We start from the raw sequence: 20,934 nt of genomic DNA, 5'->3' as shown, positions 1-20,934 counted from the left end.
CTCTCTCTGCCTACTTGTGATCTCTGTCTGTCAAAATATATAAATAAAATATTTTAAAAAATAGGTAGAAAAATACATTGAGGAGGATCCTTTTTTTTTTTTTTTTAACATGCAGAAAATCCAGTCTTTGCTTCTAACAACATGCCAGCCAAACACCAACGTGGAATGGGAAAAAAAAAAAAAAAAATCAGCAAAACAGGCGCTCTGGGCCGGTGCGAGTGGCACATCCACGGCTGAAGAGAACGGAAGCCACGTGACTCTCACTTCTTCATTTGGGAGACAAAGCAAGGTGACCAGCCGGAGCGAACGTGTTTCCCGGAATGCTGTTTCCCACGAATAAACCGGGACAGGGGGACGCTCTGCAGACGGAGGGAATCGCGGGATTCGATTCTAGGGGCCCTGCGGGATTGAGCCTGGAACGCAGGCTGGGGCAGCAGGAACCCGCGGAGGAGGGGGCTCCGCTGCAGCCGCCCCTCCAAGAGCAGACACCTGACAGATCTGGGGGGTTCCGTGGTTTCTGCAGGAAGGAAACAGGGAGACGGAGGAAACGTGAAATGTCCCCCTCGGGGCGCTTCGAGATCCGAATTTTTCTCCTGCTCAGTAACGGGGGCAAACCGGGGTCTCCCAACTTGTGCGCCGCGGACATCGGGCTTGGTTGTGCCGCGGGCACTCCGGGGTGTCGAGTGACATCGCCGGGCTCAGGCGCCGCGTGCGCATCCCCACCCCCACCCCGTCCCAACCACCACAGAGGTCCCCAGACGTCGCCCAATTGAACCGCTGGGTTCAATGTTTCGCCAGAACGAATACGGGGAGCTGCTCCTAAAATTAGCACGTTTTGGCTCAAAGAGCCAAGAGGCCCCCTTCGCCGGCTGTACAGATGGGAAAACCGAGGCCAAGAATCGCCCAATCCTAGACCACTATGAGAAACTGACCCCCCAGGTCTCTGACGACAGCCCTTCTGCTGCGGCAGCAGCAAACTGGGTGTCGTGTCCGCCTCTGCCTCAGTCTCCCTAGTCCGATTTCCCCAACGGCCCCGGCGGTCCCCTTTTCCCGTCCGCCCAGAGCGGTCTCGAACCCTAAACTCAGCTCTCCCCGCGCTCCCGCGTGTCTCGGGAGCGGCGCTCGGGAGGTGGGCGGCGCTCCGCGGCCCGGCGCGCAGCCTTGTGGGGATTGTAGTCCCGGCGCCCGCCCCTGTGCCGCGCCGACCCCGCCCCTGGAACTACGCTCCCGTCGTGCCCCGCGGCGCGGGCGGAGGTGGGGCAGGCGGTCGGTTGCTAAGCCTTGGGAGGCGCTGTGCTCGCGAGCGGTTCTTCAGGTAGGCGCGGGGTCCCGGGGTCTCGGCTCTCGCGGCCCGGGCTTCCACGGACGGCGAGCCGGGGTGGTGACGGGCGCGGGGGGTAGCGTATCTCGGCTGGCGGGGGACGCCGGCCGTGCCCGGCGCCAGGAGGCTGCCGGAGGCACCGCGCCGGCGCGTGTGCGCGTGCGCGTGGGGCGTCCCGGCCGCGGGCCGCCGCTCCCCCGCCGTCGACCTTGTGCGCGTGCGCGCGCCCCTGCGGGCGCGGGGGTGAAGACCCCGTACGCCCGGCTGTTCCGTTCGACCCCTCACTCTCCCCGCGCGCGTGCCTGGGGTCGTCGCGGCCAGCCCCCTGCCTCCGGGTCCCGCGTGTGCTGGCGTCCCGCCCCTGCAGGCCTTTCCACGTTGTAAACGGGCGCTGCCCTGACGCTTACCGACAGCGTGAGTGGTCCGGGGCTTCTCCTGGCCTGGCCCAGGCAGGGGGGCTTTCCTCCTACTCCCCGCGCGCCCGACCTCCTCAGACCTTCGTGCACCGAAGGGCGTGGGCCGCGCAGGACGCCCCGCTGTCGGAGAACTCCGTATCAGCGTGGGGGAGCTCGTTAGGGTGCAGATGGCAGCTCCCTGCCTCCCCGCTGGGCCAGGAGCCGCCCTGGTTCCGCCCTCGGAACCAGCACCGAACCAGCACCTCGTGCGCTGCGGGCGGGCCTGGGACTCCAGCCCTGGCTGTCCTGTTCAGAACTGCCTGCCTTCCAGGGCCTGCTGCGGGTCACTGCCTCCGAAGAGCCCTCCTTGACTCTGCCCACCCACCCCAGGGCATCACTAGCCCTGGGCCAGTGTGGGTTTCGTCCCTTTCTGCCTCAGACAGCCCTGCGTGATGGTGTTGCACTCCCATTTTTCAGAGGCGGACGTTGAGGCTGGGGCTTAGGCCGGGTGTCCCGGGGTTCACACTGAGCTTCTGCCCTGCTTTCCTAATCCAGTGGGGAGACGGGGCCTTGAGCCTGAGTTTATTGGGTGTTGCCTGAGGGGCGACTCCACTGCCTGAATCAGTGCCATTTCCTGATTCCCTTCTAGCGCCAGAGCCTTCGGGACTTCCAGGGCACCCCTTCTGTGGTGGGGCGACACGGGCTGGGGGGGTGGGTAGTCCTAAGCTGCCGGACACTTGTATTAGGGTCCTGTGTCCCTGGCCCACCTGTGGGGGCTCCCATATGCAGTTGAGGCTCCCTCCTCCTGGTCTGGGACTTAGTGCCTGAGGCAGAGGCACTGGGACCCTGCATCGTCGGTTCTGAGCCGGCTGTGGCTGACCCCAGACGGGCCAGGGATGGCACTGAGCTGGGCGAGCATAGCAAATGGTGTGTGGGGGGTGTGGAGGCGGCTGGGTGCCTGGAGCTGGGCCCTGATCTCAAGCTTCAGGGATGAGAGAGGAGCCGGGTGCCCCAGAGGCCTCCAGCCCGCTGCACGTCCCGGCCGGCTGAAACAACCCTGGTGCGCGGACCCTGTTGGCCGCTGGACTGGCACTGCCCTCTGGACGTTGGGCTTGGGAGCTCAGGCGGGGACGTCGCCTCCAGAAGCTGTTTACTCCTTCTCTGTGGAATGGGTTCCGGAGGCAGTCCGAGAGCTGGTCGGATCCCAACTCTGCCTTCTCTGCCTGGCGGCTCCAGGAAGTCCTTCTAGCTCACAGAGCCTCATCTTGTCTTGTAGAAAGGGGACAGTCCCCGAGCTCCCTTCTGGGTCACTGGGAGGACACGTGGTGGCTACAGTACCAGCAGCTGTCATCCAAGGCATAGGGCCTTGTTTGGAGTCTGCTGACTGGGCAACTGCCCGGTGCCCTCACCCCCCCCCCCCCCCCCCGCTTTTTTTAGTGGCTTCACTGAGGGGCAGTTCATCCCTTTAAAATGGACAGGTCTGTGGTTTTTAGGACATTTGTGGGGTTGTGGAACCGTCATCACAGTCTTGTTCCTGAACACTCTACCCACCCCCAAAAAAGTCCCGTCCCCATTTGTAGTCATTTCTTATCCTCCCACCCCCGGCCCGCATGAGCCCCCTTCCTGTCCGTGGAGGAGCCTGGTCTGGACGTGTCACACGCGTGGACTCAGCCCGTGTGGCCTTCTGTGTCTGGTTTCCTCCCTGAGTGTTGTGGGCTCGGGGTCTGTCCCCGGGGTGCATGGGGACACCTCACACCTGCCGGCGGCTGGGGGATTCTCCCATGCGTGGGGGACCCACTGTGTGTGTCCATTTATCCATCGAAGGACACTTGGGCCATGTCCACATTCCAGGTGCCCCTGGAACAGGTGAAGGCTCTGTTGAGAGCACACATGTGCTCTTCTTGGTGAACGTTGTGTTCTCGGAGCTCCAGGTGCGTGGCTGGGTGTGGAGTGGAGCAGCCACGGGTCAGACAGAGACGCTGGGGCTTTACGCATCCTGCCTAGGGGCTGGCACCCCGGCCGGCAGTGTCCCGGAGCAGGCTTCTTTACTTGTTGCCTATTCTGTTTTCATCAGAGTTGTACTCTCGGAGGGGCAGGTGGGGCACGTATTTTGCCGTGGAGACCTGGAGCTTTCGGGGTCCTTGCGGGCTGTGGGGTCCTGGGCGTGGCGTGTGCTGGGGGCAGATTCAGAGTCGGCACCATGGGCCCTGCTGTGGGTCCTGCCTGGCACGGTACCGTGAGTGTGGGAGGCCCTCCACGCCTTCCAGTCCTCGTGGCTGCCGCCTGCACCCGGGCTCTGCACGCTGGCCAGACGTGTATCGTGAGCTCAGGACATAGCCTGCAGGGTGAGGCCGTCCCCTGCCTCCCAGCGGGTCTGGCTAGTGAACACCCGCGTTGGGGCGGCTGGGGAGTGGGCTGGAGGCGTGTCATGAGACGTGGAAGCCCACGGTTATCAGAGGTGATTCCAGCCCTTCCCTGTCCACAGGGAGGGAGGCAGGAGGGGGCCGGTCTGCCCCGGATGCCAGCCAGCTGTGTGGTGTGGGTGCGTGGGGGCAGCAAGGATCCCCCATGGTCGCATCGAGATGACCAGGAATTGGGGTCTGACGTTATCCGTGGTGGTACCGACCGACAGGGGCATGATGCAAGGTACGGATGTGATGTTACATGTTCTAGAAGCCACCGTTCCCAAAGTGAAGAGAGGCAGGTGAAATGAGTGCTGTCACCTGGCGGACGGTCGGCGTGAAGACGAGTCCTGAGACCGTCCGTGTTCTTTTTCTCACTGGGTGAGACCTGGCGTGCATGTCCACAGTGGCCCGTGTCCCAAGGAGACAGAACGTCAGTGCTGGGCTGAGTTCTGCAGACGGGATGTGAGCACGAGCACGGCCACCAGTGCACTCCGTGTGCGCGGACTTGGACGAGCCTTCGGATTCCGCATGCTCCCGGGACCTGGGACGGACTTCTGCGCTCTGCCGGGGCCTCTGCAGCTGACGGATGAATGTCTGCTCCGATCTCTGTCTCCCACAGTCAGAGCCGTGCCGAGGATGGAGGCAGCCCCGGGCCTCGGGGAGCAGCGCGTGGACGGCAACACCGGGAGCCCGGAGCCGGACCCTGAGCCCGTGCCGTGGCAAGCCCTCCCGGTCCTGTCCGAGCAGCAGTCCAGGGACGTGGAGCTGGTACTGGCCTACGCCGCGCCCATCCTGGACAAGCGCCAGACGTCGCGGCTTCTCAAGGAGGTGTCGGCCGTGTACCCACTGCCCGCGCAGCCTCACCTGAAGAGGGTGCGGCCCAGCCGCGGTGCTGGCCCGCATGCGCTCGAGATGCTGCTGTGCCTGGCGGGGCCGGCTGCAGGGGCCAGGTCGCTCGCCGAGCTCCTCCCGCAGCCGGCCGTGGACCCTCATGGCCTGGGACAGCCCTTCCTGGTGCCCGTGCCGGCCCGGCCACCCCTGACCAGAGGCCAGTTCGAGGAGGCGCGTGCCTACTGGCCCACGTCCTTCCACGAGGATAGGCGGGTGACTCGCGCCTTGGCCGGGCGGCTGTTCTCGGTGCAAGAACGCACGGCGATGCAGGCCCACATGGAGCGGGCCGTGTGGGCAGCGCGCCAGGCAGCCGCCAGGGGCCTCAGGGCGGTGGGAGCCGTGGTAGTGGACCCGTCCTCTGGCCGCGTGCTGGCCACGGGCCACGACTGCAGCAGCAGAGCCCGCCCCCTGCTGCACGCCACCATGGTGTGTATTGACCTGGTGGCCCAGGGCCAGGGCCGCGGCGCCTATGACCTCGGCCCCTTCCCTGCCTGCTCCTTCGCCCCGATCGGCGCCCCCCAGGGTGTCCGTGTGGGCTCTGTGCGCAAGCTGGACGAGGACGGGGACGCGTGCACGGACAGCCTCCCCTATGTGTGCACAGGCTATGACCTGTACATCACTCGGGAGCCCTGTGCCATGTGCGCCATGGCCCTGGTGCACTCGCGTGTGCAGCGCGTCTTCTACGGCGCACCCTCGTCCGACGGCGCCCTGGGCACCCGCTTCCGCATCCACGCCCGGCCTGACCTCAACCACCGCTTCCAGGTGTTCCGTGGGGTCCTGGAGGCCCAGTGCCGCCAGCTGGACCCTGGCTCCTAGGCACCGACAGCTCGGCTCCCTCAGACTGCAACGCCAGGCCTCCACCTCCCTCGCCGCCCCGCTGGCGTGTGGGGACACGTTTCTGCCCCAACGGAGCTTTCCCCAGACTTGAGCTTCGTGTGGTCCAGCCTGGGCGGGGGGCTGGGCCCTCGGACTTCCTTCGCCAGCCACCTCTTGCCCCAAGCCTGAGAGTCTGCTGGGACAGGATCCCCTTTGTCCTGGGTGTCTGGAAACGGCTCTGCTTGTGAAAATAAATAGCTCCAAACCAGGTTGGTGTCTGTTGACAGAGGCAGGGGACCGTGGTAGGCAAGGGTCCTTGGATCAGGTGACCACTTTTGTCAAGATTTGGGGTTTATACACGGGAAGGGGAGCTTCTGGGCCATGTGGGGGACGTGCGCTGGCCCAGGGTGGCCTGTGACCTGGTTCTGGAAGGGTGGGGCTGGCCGCGGGGTGTTTACACAGGGCGGGGGTGGCCTGCTAGCCTGCGCTCCGCTCCCTGAAAGGCTTCTTCTGGTCGTCGTCCCGTTTCCCGTTCTTCAGGTGGGGCCAGCTGGGGGTCTGTCCCAGAGCAGTTAGCAGTAGAACCAACGTGGGTTCATCCAGCACGTGCGGATTTGGGATCCCTGTGGGGCCTAGTTCATCCCTGCTCTGAGCTTCCCCTGGAGCCCTGGGGCTCTGCTCCCAGCCCCCACCAGCCCACAGGCACAGGGCAGGGGAGGGGGTCTGCCCGCAGGCCAGTGCCATGGATGGGCAGTGCGGTGGGGCTGTGAGCCCACCCGGCATGTGGGCACAGAGGGCTTGGCTGGGCCAGACCAGAGGGTGTCCTGGGGGTGGGGGGTGTGGACTCTGGGAGCTCAGTGTCATTGGAACCTTGTCACCTAGAATGTGCGTCTGAAAGCTGTCTGTAGGTTCCCAGTGTTGGGGATGGTGAGGCCCGGGTGGGCGCTGGGCATGGCCCAGCTTCTGTCCTGGTGATGGCATTGCCCACCCGCAGGGCCCTCAGGGGACTGGCAAAGTCCCCACAGCAGGTGGCAGCCTGCTCCACAGGGCTCCTCCATGATGCCGGCTCCCCTGGTTCTGTGTAGGGAGGGTCGCCAGTGGCCAGCTGTGTCCCCAGCTGCCTCACTTGGGTCACTGTGAGGCCCTTAGCTCCGTCAGGCTTGCAGGGGCAAGGGTGCAGACCAGAGAGGCCATGTGACTCGTGTGATGTCACACAGCACTGAGCGTGGGCCCAGTTCTCAGCGGCGCTGAGGAGGTGCTTGGAGCTATTCATGGATAAAGAGGGAGCTTGGGGGGTGGGAGGGACAAGGAGGTGGGGTGGGTCCACGGGGTCCCAGGAACATGTTGGTTCTGGCTGGGTGTGTGTTGGGGCAGCAGGCCGACCCCCATTCTGCCAGCACGGATGCTGCCTGGGAGGCTCTGCAGGTGGCACGTGGGGCCGGCCTGACCGGTTTGGGGTGCCCTTTGGGACCAGAGCACGGATACCCCCTGGGCGGCCTGGAGCTGAGGCCTCTAGCTGCAGTTGCCGCTGAGCGTGCAACTGGGGTCGGGGTCCCCCAACGGCCTTGAGGACCTCCTGACTGTGGCTGTCTCCCCTCCAGGTGGCCGTAGGCTTCTGCCCCGCCCAGTTTTCACGTCGGAAATGTCTGGTGAGTCTCGCCCAGAGGTCCTGCGATGGGGGATCATGTGGGAGGGTTCCCCTAGTGTCCAGACCCACGCTGACAACCCCCGGGGGGGCACACTCCACTCTCCTCCTCCTGTGGAGGGTGTTGGGGTCAGTTCCTCGCTCTGAGCCAGACGGGAGGGCGATGCCAGTTTCTGTGGGAGTTGTCTGCCTGGCCCCAGGCTCTCTGCCCTGGGGCCCATTTGGTCGTGGACGTCCACGTGAGGTGTGAGGTTTGGGCATCTGGGTTCATGCCTCCGTGTGTCACTCTCACTCTGTCACAGGCGTGTCCACCTCGTCCCTCTCAGAAGGGGTGTGGAACGTGCCGGTAAAGTGAGGGGGGCCCTGGGGCCCCAAGGCCACGGTGAGGTGCCCAGAGTGCACACCGTCCACCTGCGTTCACCCCCGCCCTGTGTGTGTGTAGTTAGTTTCAGCATTGCCCCCGTCCTCGGGTGGAGGGCGGGGTGGGGCGCTGGGTGCTTGAGGTCATCCGGCTGCTGGTGGCACTGGGATTTGAGCCCAGGCTCCTGAGGTCTGAGTCTACACAGAACGTGTCCCAGGGCTTCTTATTTGCCAAGAAAATAGGGTTTCAAAGGGATGTGATTTGGCGGGGGTTTCCACCTCTGGGTCGCAGCCTGAACACGGGAAGCGTCACCCTGTCCTTGGTGTGGGTGGCAGGAGGGGTGGGGGTCAGACATCCAGGAAGGAGAGAGGTGCTGGTGGCCGAGGGAGCAGCCGGGCGGGGGGCCGGGTTGGGTCCTTGTTGGGGCCTTGGACAGGAACCGTGAAGGGTGGTGACCAGGGACTGTGGCATGGAAGCTGTGAGCCCGTGCTGGGGGCCCTTCTCCCACCTATGATCACAGAGGCTGAGAGCAAGCACGTTCAGAGCGGGATCAGCTCCCCTCTCTGCTCAGGCTTGGGGCCCCGTGGCTTCCTGCCTCCTGCGGTCATGCCTCAGGGCCCTCTGCGGCCAGTAAGGTGCAGTCCACCTCTGCCTGTCCACCCCTCCCTGGTCCCTGGGCTCCCCGCTGCCTCTCCATCAGCTCACACTGACGTCCTCCCCCAGAGCCCATGGCCTCTCCTTTTCATTTCCTGGAGTCTCTGTTTAAGTTCCAATTTTTTTTTCTTTTTAAGATTTTAATTGTTAGAGCACACAAGCAGGGGAGAGGGGCAGAGAGGGAGAAGCAGGCTCCTCCGGGTGAGGCTCGATCCCAGGATGCAGGATCATGACCTGAGCCGAGGGCAGACACTCAGCAGGCTGCGCTAACCTGGGGCTCTTTATGGGTGAGCTCCGTGCCTGGCATAGAGCGCAGTGCAGGGTTCGAACTCACCACCGCGAGATCGAGAGCCGAGATCAAGAGTCCGGTGCTTGGCGGGCTGAGCCAGCCAGGCACCCCGGCCCTCCTGGTGGAGCACAGCTAACCAACCACCTCCCACAGCATTTTCTGGCGCGCCCCTCTTGCTCAGTCACTGTGATTGTTGTCGGTGTCCCCCGGCCAGGAGGGCAGCCCTCCTCTGGCTTCAGTTCATGGCCTGGCCCTCCGAGGTGCTCAGGAGGTGTCTGGCCACAGCGGTGACGTCTTCCAAAGGCTGAGGGTGGCACGGACCATGCTGCACTCAGGCTAAACCCTGTCCCCGGAAGACACGTCCAGTCTTCATCCCGTACCTGTGAAGCAGGGTCGTGTTCGGAAGCAGACCTGCTGTCGGTGTCGTTAGTGGAGAGGGGGGTCACACTAGAATAGGGTAGCCATGATGCGGTGGCGGGAGTTCCCATAAGGACACACAGGGGAGATGGCCATGTGTCACCGAGGCAGGCCATGTGGCCACACGCCAAGGGTTGCCTGCAGCCCCAGGAGCTGGGAGAGGCAAGAGGGACCCTCCCCTGGAGCCCCTGGGGTGGCACGGCCCCGCCACAGCCTGAGCTCAGACTTCTGGGCTCCAGGACCCAGAGAGGCTAAAGTGCTGTGGTTGGAACCTGTGGCTGGTGGCATGTGTCCAAGCTGCCCTAGGAAGCGCGTGCATTTGGAGTGCCAGAACTTTCCGTGGAGGCGGGTGCTGGCAGTGTTGGGCTCTGTGCGTCCGCGCTTCCCCCCAGCTGCTCTTCTGGATCGCCACAGCCAAGGGCGTTGAACCACGCTCACCGGGGCACCTGGCGGCTCCGTTGGTGAGGCGGCTGCCTTCAGCTCAGGTCATGATCCCGGGGTCCTGGGATCGAGCCCTGCATCAGGCTCCCTGCTCGCCGGGGAGTCTGCTTCCCCCTCTGCCGCTCCCCCTCTGCTTCTCTCAAATAAAATAAAATCTTAGAAAAAAAAATAAACCACATTTATCATCTCATGTTGTGAAGTCAGGAGTCCTAAAATCCCGGCAGGGGCAGGGCTCGTCCCCCGGGGGCCGCAGGGAGACCCGGCTCCCGCCCTTTCCTGGCCTGCGCCCCCTCCGTCCTCCCCGCCAGCAGCGCGGGGTCTGCCCATCTGCAGGACCCCCGCCCTCTGCCTCCCTCTCGTGAGGACCTGGTGAGGACGCTGGGCTCCCCAGGAACCCAGGGTCACCCCCAGCTCACGGCCCTGACAAGGTCCCCTGTGCTGCGGGAGGGGACATGTCTGCAGGTTGACAGGGATGGGACGTGCTTGGGGCCGTCACTGAGGCCCCCCGCCTGGTATCGTTCCTTGGTGTTTTTTGTCCCTGCAGAAAAGGAGAACAACTTCCCACCGCTGCCCGGGTTTATCCCCCTGAAGCCCTGTTTCTACCAGAACTTCTCGGACGAGATCCCCATCGAGCACCAGCTCCTGGTGAAGAGGATCTACCGGCTGTGGCTGTGTGAGCGGGCGGGGCGGGGGCGGGGCCTCCCTGCACCCCTCAGACCCGGCCCTGGAACAGCCCCACCATGAAGTTAGTCCCATCCTTAGGCGCGGGAGCCCGGATTTTGGGCTGAACCTTGCGTTTCTGACAGTGATGTGTTCTGAGCCCTTGTCTGGCTCTGTGACGCCCGTGCTGACCGGAGCCCGGCCCCGCTTTCCCAGGGGGAGGGAGGCGTCCAGGCCCACTGCCCTGGAGCCCACTCACCCTCGGCGCCCCCCCCCCCCCCCCAGTCTACTGTGCCACGCTGGCCGTGAACCTCGTCGCCTGCCTGGCCTGGTGGATTGCAGGCGGCTCTGGAGCCAACTTCGGCCTGGCCTTGCTGTGGCTGCTGCTTTTCTCTCCCTGCGGCTATGTGTGCTGGTTCCGGCCCGCCTACAAGGCCTTCCGGTGAGTGCGGCGGCGAGGCCGGCGCAGGGGCTGGCCAGACGCCCGACCCTGTGTGCTTGGGGCCTGCGCCCTGGCCGCGCCTGTCCTCAGACGTCCGTGTCCAGGACTGTCTGGTGGGGTTGGGGGACAGCTTCTGTCCGGGGTGGCAGTCTAGACTCCGGCAAGGGTGGTCTGGTTGTCCTGTAGGGATTGAATTGAGAGACCATTCCCGTAGCTGCCCACCCACTCGTGTCAGCATTTCTGGTGTCTTCAGAAGGTTGTGGAACCATCACTCTGTATAGTTCCAGAACATTCCATCAGCCCCCAGGCAGCCCTGTCCCATCAGCCATCACCCCTAGCCCCGACCCCTGCGAGCCCCCTCCCCATCCATGGAGGGGCCTGGTCTGGGCGTGTCACACATGTGGACTCACACCCCATGGGGCCTTCTGTGTCTGGTTCCCTCCCTGAGCGTTGTAGGCTCGGGGTTGTCCCCGGGGCAGCGTGTGCGGTGCCTCACTCCTGCCGGGGGCCGAGGGACACTCCTGTGTGCAGGGGATGACTGGGTGTTGGCAGGCAGCTCTAGGCTTCTGTGGACCTTCGCCCCAGCAGGCCCCCTGTTCCTCAGGACCTGCCGTGTTTGGCCCTTGATGGTTCCCGAATCCTGGGCTCAGAGACTCTGCCAGCTCCCTGAGGGCCTCTGGGGTGGGGTTAAGAACTAGAAACCCACCCGGCTGCCTAAGCTGGAAGGAGCCGTTCTTCCGGGTTCCGGGCCAGCTCAGGCAGCCTCGCTCAGTAATGCTTGTGGCGTGCGGACGGCCCGGCAGCACCCTGCCTCCTCCTGCAGCCCTCGGGGTCCTGCAGGCCCCGTCCTCCTTCAGTGACCTGGAGGTCGCCTGTGCCACAGACCCATTGGCAACCGTCTGCGTCTTCCGCAGAGCGGACGGGGCACCTTAAATCTGTGACACGCTTCCTCCCTGGGTCAATCTTCAGCGACCTCGTGAGCGTCGTTGCTCACCCTGAAACTCCTCGCATCCCTCCGCAGCTGGGACTCTGGGGACAGCAGTTTTTTCCGGAGAGTCCGGTGTGGCCCGTGGAGTCCCCGCCCGGTCGGAGCACCCGTGCGATGGCGCACTGGGGCCGGCACCTCCTCACGGGTCCCGCTGGGCGCGCGGCCTGCGGTGACGGCTGTGCTCTCTCTGCAGCGCCGACAGCTCCTTCAACTTCATGGCCTTCTTCTTCATCTTCGGAGCCCAGTTCGTCCTGACCGTCATCCAGGCCATCGGCTTTGCGGGATGGGGCGCATGGTGAGCCGGGCGCCGGGGCTGCCGTGCGGGTGTGACACACGTTCCCCGTGGGGCGGGTGGGGCTCCAGCCTCCCAGGGTGTGAGAGACGGCGTGTGAGCACTCTGGTGGCCCCGGACTGGGGCTGGGGTCTGCTGCCCATGCCCACCCAGGGCCTTCCCCTGAGGGTCCTGCCTGGGATGCACTCCCAGCTCCTCCGGGAGGCTGATAGGTGTGTCCCCCGGGGTGTGTCTGGGAGGAGCGGCTCCGCGGACAGCAAGAGGGCCCCCCAGGACGGCTGCCTGTGACCATGCTCTCAGGAGAGAGCTAGGCTTTTTGTCTTTTAAGGTTTATACCCAGATCTGTGGCTGCCGTCACAAGTTAGGACAAACTTAGCGACTTAAACAGACTCATTTCACAATTCTGGGGTCAGGAGTCTGATGTGGGCCTCATGAGGCCAAAACCCCAGTGCTGGCAGGGCTGGTCCCCCTGGAACCCCAGGGAGACCCGGCTCCTGCCCTTTCCTGGCCTGCGGCCGCCCTCCATCCTCCCCGCCAGCAGCGCCGGGTCTACCCGTCTCTGGGAACCCCGCCCTCTGCCTCCCTCTCGTGAGGACCTGGTGAGGACACTGGGCTCCTCGGGAACCCAGGGTCACCCCCACCTTGGGGCCCTGACAAGGTCCCGTCTGCTCTGGGAAGGGACATGTCCCAGCTCCCAGGACGAGAATGTGGGTGCCTGTGGGGCTGCTGGCTGGTCGCAGGTCGTGTCTTTGGCATGGGGTGTCCCGTGGGCTGCTTGAGGCTGCTTGTGACTGTGCTCGGCCTTGTTGGTGGTCTGGAAGCCTGTCTCTGCTCAGGTGCGCCCTGTTGGCCTCTTGGTTGGCATCCCTTGGGGTGTTCGTGGCCTCCCAAGCCTGCCCCTCAGCGCCTTCCTGGTGTCTGTCCCCTCCTGTGTCTTCTGTTCCCCGTTACAAAGTCCGCGAGTCACCTTCTGCTCTCACCTGGGATTGTTTCCCGAAGAGCCTCCCTGGGGCTTCCTGGTGTTGCTTCTTTCCTGCGTGCTGAGCAGATGAGCTCGGCGTGGACCCTTGGTATCCGGTTCCTTCCTGGCTGATGTCCTCCCAGATCTGGGTCTGGAGGACCGGTGAAGGGCTGTCCTTGGGGTCCCAGGTGCAGGGATGTGCCAGGAAGACTCCAGGGCCCAGCAGACGGTTTTCTTATGGCTGTGGTTTATACAGACAGAGGACAGGAACCAAAGTGAGCTCAGGGCAGGGGTGTGGGGGGCAGGGACACCAGGCGGGAGCTTCCAGAGCCTTCTCCCGGGGTATCCCACAGGACACGCTTAGGTCCCCCCAAACGAGACAGCACCGTGCGTGTGAGGTGTGGTCTCCGGGGGCTGGCAGAGAGACCCAGCGTCCGGGTTCTCCACAGGGTCGGTCTCGCGGGCCTGTCTGCCCGGCTCGGGGAGGGGAGCAGGTGCTCAGCCCGAGCCTCACATCTGTACGGATGGTTCAGGGACCCGAGCCCCCCCAGCAGCGAGGCTGGCCGGAGCCCGCAGTCCGGTTCCAGACGCCGCCGAGGGCCAGCCTCACGAGCCGGCCGGTGGGGAGGGAGGGCTCTGGCCCTCCGTGCTAGCTCTTTTCTGTCCAGTGTCACCGCACCCTGGTTTCCACATCTTCCCCAGGGGCTGGCTTGTAGAAAGAGGACGTTAGTCTCCTTTCCTGTTGGAGTGCAGGCCAGACAGGGCAGGGGACAGGTGACCAGCCAGCTGGGGAGCCGGGGCAGAGAGCCACTCTGAAGCGTTTCCTCTCCTGAAGATCCGGGAGGAGGAGGAGGGGGACACAGCACCCGCTCCAGGCCCACCCGCTCTCACAGACGGCTTTCGTTGCTCCTGTTGTGTTGCTGGGCACTGGGCCTGCGCAGGTGGTGGGGGGCTCCTCCTGGCTCTGCCTTCTTGGAACGTTCATTGGGGTGGCTGAGATCCCACGGAGCTCCTTGGCCTCCCTGGGGCTTGGTGCAGGGAATGGGGACCCCGAGGTGCTGGTCTGCCAACCCATGTTCCCTTTGGAAGCCCAGGCCAGGGTGACTGTGCCCCCCTTGCCCCTGGTGGCCCACTGCCAGAGGACAGGTATCTGTGGCTGCAACTGTGGCTGTCCCTGGTGGGACGGGACCACCTTCTGACGGGACACACAGCGACCAGCTGTGCGGTTTTCCTCAGGGGATGTTCTCGGGGCGCCCCTGCCCGCCCAGCGTCCCAGGGGTCTGTCGCTCCCGCACAGGGGGCATTTCTGCGAACGCCTCCCTGGGGGCTCCGAGAGGAAAACGACTCTGAGACACACATGAGTGTCCTTCGTTCGTATGTGTCCATACGAGACCCCAGTGCTGCTTCATGTCTGGGAAACCGGCCTCGACTCCTCCGCGCCCTCCTCTGGCTTACGTTCTTGCTCTTTTACTTGGCGTTTTCAGGGTGCCTGGCTGGCTCACTTGGGGGAGCTTGTGACACTAAAGCTCACCTTGTGGGTTCCAGCCCTGTGTGGCGTGTGGAACCCACTTCCAAACTCAAGGAATTTTATAAAAAGCTCTTTAAATTACAATTTCTTTCTTTCTTCCTAAGCGCTCTCTTTGGCGAGGGGGTTTGCGATCGCGCTCCTGGCGCGCAGCCTGGGGAGGACCCCTCGGGGGCTGCAGCTGCACGTGCTCGGCTGTCACCTGGCCGAGGTCAGGAAAGGCAGGACCGTCCCTGTGGAGGGGCAGAGGAAGCTGAAAGAGGCTAATCGTGTGCTCTGCATCCCGTTTCCTTCGGGTCCCTGGCGTGTGCTCCAGGCCTGGGCGCCACTGTAGGGTTCAGACGGGGTCCACCCTTGGACGGGGTCCACCCTTGGACTGGGCCCTGTGCCCGCCCCCAGCCCCTCAGACTGCTCCCGGAGCCCCCCCCAGGTTGGACCACGGAGGAAGGGGCAGAGAGTGGGAGGCTCTGGGGCCTGGGCTGAGCCCTGGGGCGAACTGGGGGAGGGGACCAACCTGTCCCCACAGCAGGGAGATGGTGGGAGGGAGCCCGGGGGCTGCCTACCCGAAGACTGGGAGCAGCCGAGCCCACCAGGCGCCCCCTGTAGGGTTTCCGTGTTGGGCCGCTTTGGGGTTTCCGGGGAGGCTCAGAGAAGGATGGAGCGCCCGGCTGTCATGCCCGTGGGCCTCGGACAGGCCTTTGCCGCTACTGGAGGCCCCCAGGGGTACAGCGCTGCTGTCCGCTGGGCCGTCGTCGGCAGCCCCACGTGGCCACGGGTGTCCTTCTGTTCAGGATCCCACGTGGCATTTAACTACATTCGGTTCGGCCGCCTGTGCCCGTGGCGCGGGCGCGCTTCCGTGGGCCAGCCCTCCCCCGGCTCTGCCCCACGCCTGCGCCCGTCCTTCTTTCCAGCTCATTTGTGGGAACGGAGGCTTCCTTGCCCTGCTCTTCCCCTGAGTTTGGTTTGCTGTTTTGTTTTGTTTTTTCATTTTTATAGTATTCATCTCAATTTTTAAAATTTTCTAAATTTTTAAATTTCTTATTAACGTATAACGTGTTTTTTGCTGCAGGGGCACAGGTCTGTGAATTGTCAGGCTCACACACTTTGCATCACTCACCACAGCACATACCCTCCCCACTGTCCATAACCCCACCACCCTCTCCCTACCCACCTCCTCCTGGTAATTCTCAGTTTGTTTTGTGAGATTAAGGGTCTCTTATGAGGGGTGCCTTCGTGGCTCAGTGGGTTAAGCCTCTGCCTTCGGCTTAGGTCATGATCCCAGGGTCCTGGGATCAAGCCCTGATTTGGGCTCTGTGCTCGGTGGAGAGCCTGCTTCCCCCTCTCTCTCTGCCTGCCTCTCTGCCTGCTTGTGATCTCTCTCTCTGTCCAATAAATAAATAAAATCTTAAAAAAAAAAGTCTCTTATGGTTTCTCTTCCAATCCCATCTTGTTTCATTTGTTCCTTCCCTGCCCCCCAAATCCCCCACACCCCCTCTCACCTTTCTCACATCAGCGAGATCGTATGATAATCCTTTTTCTCCGATTGACCTATTTCGCTCAGCATAATACCCTATACTTCCGTGCACGTCATTGCAAATGGCAAGATTTTGTTTCTTTTGATGGCTGCGTAGTATTCCATTGTGTGTGTATATACACTACATCTTCTTTATCCATTCATCTACTGATGGACATCTAGGCTCTTTCATAGTTTGGCTCTTGTGGACTTTGCTGCTATAAACATTCGGGTACACGTGCCCCTTCGGATCACTATATTTGTATCTTTAGGGTAAATACCCAGTAGTGCGAGTGCTGGGTCATAGGATAGCTCTATTTTTCAACTTTTTGAGGAATCTCCATGCTGTCTTCCAGAGTGGCCGAACCAGCTTGCCTTCCCACCAACAGTGTAGGGGGTTCCCCTTTCTCCACATCCTCGCCAACATCTGTTGTTTCCCAACTTGTTAATTTTAGCCATTCTGACTGGTGTGAGGTGGGATCTCAATGTGGGTTTTCTTTTTTCTTTTTTTTTTTTTTTTTAAGATTTTATTTATTTATTTGACAGAGATCACAAGTAGGCAGATCACAGGCAGGGGGGAGGGGGAAGCAGGCTCCCCGCTGAGCAGGGAGCCCAACGCGGGGCTCGATCTCAGGACCCTGGGATCATGATCTGAGCCGAAGGCAGAGGCTTTAACCCACTGAGCCCCCCAGGCGCCCCTTCACTGTGGTTTTGATCTGTATTTCCCTGATGCTGAGTGACGTGGAGCACTTTTTCATGTGTCTGCTGGCTATCTGGATGTCTTTGCAGAAATGTCTGTTCATGTCTTCTGCCCGTTTCTTGATTGGATTCTTTGTTCTCTGGGTGTTGAGTTTTCTAAGCTTTATAGATTTTGAATACTAGTCCTTTATCTGATATGTTGTTTGCGAGTATCTTCTCCCGTTCTCAGTTGTCTTTTGGTTTTGTTGACTGTTTCCTTCACTGTGCAAAAGCTCTTGATCTCGATGAAGTCCCAATATTTCCTTTTTGCCCTTGCTTCCCTGGCGTTTGGCGACATTCCTAGGAAGAAGTTGCTGCGGCTGAGGTCGAAGAGGTCACTGCCTGTGTTCTCAAGGATTGGGATGAATTCCTGTCTCACATCGAGGTCTATCATCCATTCGAAGTCTGTTTTCGTGTGTGGAGTAAGGACATGGTCTGGTTTCATTCTTCTGCATGTGGCTGTCCAATCCGCAGTTTGGTTTTTAGAGTAACGGCTGTAGTGAGCCCCCTATCACAGGCCAGAAATTCACTCTCACGGTGGACAGCTTGGTGGCTTTCGTGCACCCTCAAGAGTGTGCACCTGTCATTTTTGTTTAGTTGAGGAAGGTTTCATCTCCCCACGGCAGCCCAGTCCCCGTCAGCCGTCACCCCCTCCCCAGCCCCCACGAGCCCCCTTCCCGTCCGTGGAGGAGCCTGGTCTGGGCGTGTCGCACACGTGGACTCATACCCCGTGTCGCCTCCTGTGTCTGGTTCCCTCCCTGCGTGTTGTGGGCTCGGGGTCGGTCCCTGGGGCAGCATGTGGAGGCCTCGATCCTGCTGGTGGCCGGGGATGCTGCTGCGCGTGGGGGGCATGCCGTGTGCTTCTGTCCGTGCCGACCGGTGTCGGGGGGATGCTCTCTTCGAGCTGCCCTTGTTGGTGCAGCAGTGACACGTGTCTCCGTGTCTCGCGTGTGTGCCAGTTGCGGGAATGCACTTCTGGGGAGTTGCCAGACTCCCCAGGTCTCGTGTCTCTGCTCCATCTCTCACACCGTGTTCTCCCCTCCCTGGTTCCAGCCCCGCAGGAGCCTCCAGCGCCCCTTGTCCCCTCCCTGAGCCCTGCGCTCCGGCTCCACTCCTCCCTGCATCCTCCCCGCTCCCACCGTGGCCCTCTTCCTGGCCCTCTTCCTGACCCAGACGGCTCGGACAGCTCGTGGCAGGCTCTGTGGTTCATCAAGTTGTAGCTGATGGAGGCCAGTGTGTCCCCCGCCGCCCCTGGAGCCTGAGTGGTCACCCGTACATGAGATGTTTCTCTGTCCTGGTCCTGCAGGGAGGCTGGGGCCGTGGAGCGGGTCCCCTGGCCCGCATTCCTGCCTGCGCGTGCCTTCACCTCCCCCAGAGACCGCAGACCTCAGGCTGGGACCCTGCCCTCCTGGCCCGTCTTTCCAGGCCGCAGACCTGCTGGGAGGACACTAGTCCCAAGGGTGACTGTCCCCCACTGCCGCACTAGCATTTCTTCCCCTATCAGGAGCCTCCGACCACCCATCACCTGCCTGGACCATCCAGCCGCCTGGCTCAGTCTCATGCTGCGTCTCTTGCCCGGCCGAGGTGCCCTCCCCAGTGGCTTTCCCAGCCTCCTACTGAGTGGGAACAGGTGGCAGGTCTGTCCCCAGTGCCCAACACAGAGTGAGCCTGCGGCACGGGCTCCTCAGCCGCCCCCGTGTCACGTACTTGGGTGGGGAGGACTCGCGGCTTCCCTTTTGCTCAGAGCGTGACGCGGTCTCCGGAGCATGCTTCCAAGAAAGCCACGCGTGTTACTGCGCCAGCGCTCACCCTGCTGCCCGAGGCGCGAGGACACTCGCCGACAAGTGCAGGCAGCCTCTGGAGACGCAGGGCTCGGCCTCGTGCATGGGGCACGGCGGGGCTCGCATGGGGGTGGTGGGACGCAGCCTTCTGCTTCTCGGGGGCACTGCCGCAGGGCTGTAGGCGGCAGGGCGCGTGTGACCGTGGGGGCCTGGACCTGGCAGGCCTGGCTGGCTGATCCGTAGATGTGGCCACGTGGTGGGCTCCTGGAACACTGGGCTGCCTGCGGAACAGCTGGAGGGCCTGAACGGGGCACGCGGGGTAGCTGTCAGTAGCGGACGAGTCCTGACTTCCCGGCTACTGCTCAATCTTCTAAGTCCCTGAAGTGCAAGTTATTTCCTGCCTCTCGGCCCAAGAGGCGGGTGCGGATGTGTGTCCATGCGTGCTCAGGACAGAACATGCCTCACGGTCCTGCTGTACCGAGGGCTCTTTAACTCTTCTCCCCCTCTCGCTTCCCGCACACTCCTCAGCATGCCGTCGTGAGGCTGTGGCACACCAGGCGTCTGTGTCCTTTCCAGCTGGTGAACATTTAGGGCCCCCCCGCCCCCCGGCTTTTCATGGTGACTCGTGATTCTGTGGTGTAAATTCTTAGGAGCAGGAGAGCTGGGTGCGGCCATGAGCACGTAGAGTTTATTGTGGATGACTGCCGCTGCCCCTGCAGAGGGGCACGCTCCCTCCAGGACAGGGCTTCTCTCCGCAGCCCCTTGCACATGCCACACTTGCCCGTGTGGCAGGGGAACGCAGCAACCCTGTTCTAGCGTGTGTTCCTCATTGCTGGGTTTGAGCGTCTTTTTGTGTGTTCATTGGCCCCTGCAAGTCCCCATACCAATCACCCATTTCCCTGTTAGTCGTTTATTTTTTTTCTTGTTGATTTGTTGGTGATCTTTACATATGGAGGATACTGGGCCCCTTGTTTGGCGGATGTGCTGGCGCCCACGCTTGCTCTTCTTGGCCCCTTGCAGTGGTTGGCTGGCGGCAGTCGGGTTCTTCCAGACCAGTGTCGGGGCTGCTGTGGTCATGCTGCTCCCAGCCATCATGTTCTCCATGTCAGCTGCCATGATGGCCATTGCGATCATAAAGGTAAGTCCTCTGGGTTCGGAGACTTCTAGCATCTTCCCATGCATGCCATCACCCTAGCCCCCGAGCCTCAGGAGCTCGTCTCATCCCTGTTTAAGGAGCGAGAGACTGAGTGTCCGGGAACGAGCTGACCGCTACTCGAGCAGGCTTGGGGAAACAGCATAGTGTAGGCCGCTGATGGCCGCATCTGCCTTCGGGGACACCATCTGCCAGAGCCCCCAGCACATGTGTGGCCTGGGGTGTGCTCCACGCTGCCCGATTTGGCCGCGGCTGGATGCTGGCCGCCAAGTACAGTTAAATAGAGATTAAATGAAAGTAAAAATTGGCGGGCACCTACCACACCCACCACATCTCGGGTACTTGCCAGCTGCGTGGGGCTGGTGGGCCGTTTCCACCGCCACGGAAAGTTCCCGTGGGCCGGACGGCTCCGGGCACAGCGCAGCCCCGTGGAAGCTGGCAGGCACGGAGCGACGTTTCCAACCAGGGATTTGCGCACAGCTGCAAACATCCGAAATTAGAAAGTAGATAGTAACTGGGGATGCCTATGGGGCCAGAAAAGAAAGATTTATGGACTCAAATAGAGTGTGTTCTTCCTAAACAAGGACACCACGCCTGTGTCCATCCCCAGGCCCAGGTGCAGGGGTGTGCCAGGAGGACCCCAGGGCCCAGCACACGGTTGTCCCCAGGGCTGTGGTTTATATAGACAGAGGACAGGAAGCAAAATGAGGTCAGGCCAGGGGTGTGGGGGGCGGGGACACTAGGCGGGAGCTTCCAGAGCCCTCTCCTGGGGTGTCCCATAGGACACACTTAGTTTCCCCCAAACGAGACAGCACTGTGCATGTGTGCTGTGGTCTCCGGGGGCTGGCAGAGACCGAGCGCCCTGGTTCTCCGCGGGGTCAGTCTCACGGGCCCATCTGCCTGGCTCGGGCCAGGAACCCCGACTCGGGGAGGGGAGCAGGACTCAACCTGAGCCGCGTGTCCGCACCGACAGTTCAGGGACCCGAGCACCCCAGCAGCGAAGCTGGCTGGAGCCCACAGTCCGGTTCCAGATGCCGCGGAGGGCCAGCCTCGTGAGCCGGCCGGTGGGGAGGGCTCCGGCCCTCCGTGCGAGCTGTCTGTCCCCCCACTCCCACTGAGAGGGCAGAGAGGGATATTTAAGAGTCACGGAGCAGCAGAAAGATCCCCGAGAGCAACGGGGTCCGCTTCACCGATCAGCAAAGCATCCAGTTGAAATGCCGTTTTTCACCTGCTGAGTTTTCCAGAA

At 62.5% G+C, this 20,934-nt stretch overlaps 1 protein-coding gene across 8 annotated transcripts in view; it reads left to right on the top strand.

Annotated features, from left to right (window-relative positions):
• Positions 1 to 1,231: 1,231 nt before the first annotated feature.
• The window catches only part of LOC125089020 (secretory carrier-associated membrane protein 4), a 39,673-nt gene continuing 19,970 nt past the window's right edge, over positions 1,232 to 20,934 (top strand). Inside the window, exons 1-6 of one of the 8 annotated variants that reach the window (XM_047710820.1) lie at positions 1,232 to 1,315; positions 7,430 to 7,477; positions 10,180 to 10,308; positions 10,581 to 10,737; positions 11,919 to 12,020; positions 19,556 to 19,673. In XM_047710820.1, coding sequence (XP_047566776.1) covers positions 7,471 to 7,477; positions 10,180 to 10,308; positions 10,581 to 10,737; positions 11,919 to 12,020; positions 19,556 to 19,673 — 513 coding nt within the window. In that variant the 5' untranslated portion in view covers positions 1,232 to 1,315; positions 7,430 to 7,470. The other 7 variants (XM_047710837.1, XM_047710828.1, XM_047710832.1 and 4 more) reach the window with 7 other exon arrangements.

Source organism: Lutra lutra, chromosome 1 (assembly GCF_902655055.1).
Source record: "Lutra lutra chromosome 1, mLutLut1.2, whole genome shotgun sequence".
NCBI classification, from domain to species: domain Eukaryota; kingdom Metazoa; phylum Chordata; class Mammalia; order Carnivora; family Mustelidae; genus Lutra; species Lutra lutra.
This window is presented reverse-complemented; position numbering and strand designations above follow the sequence as displayed.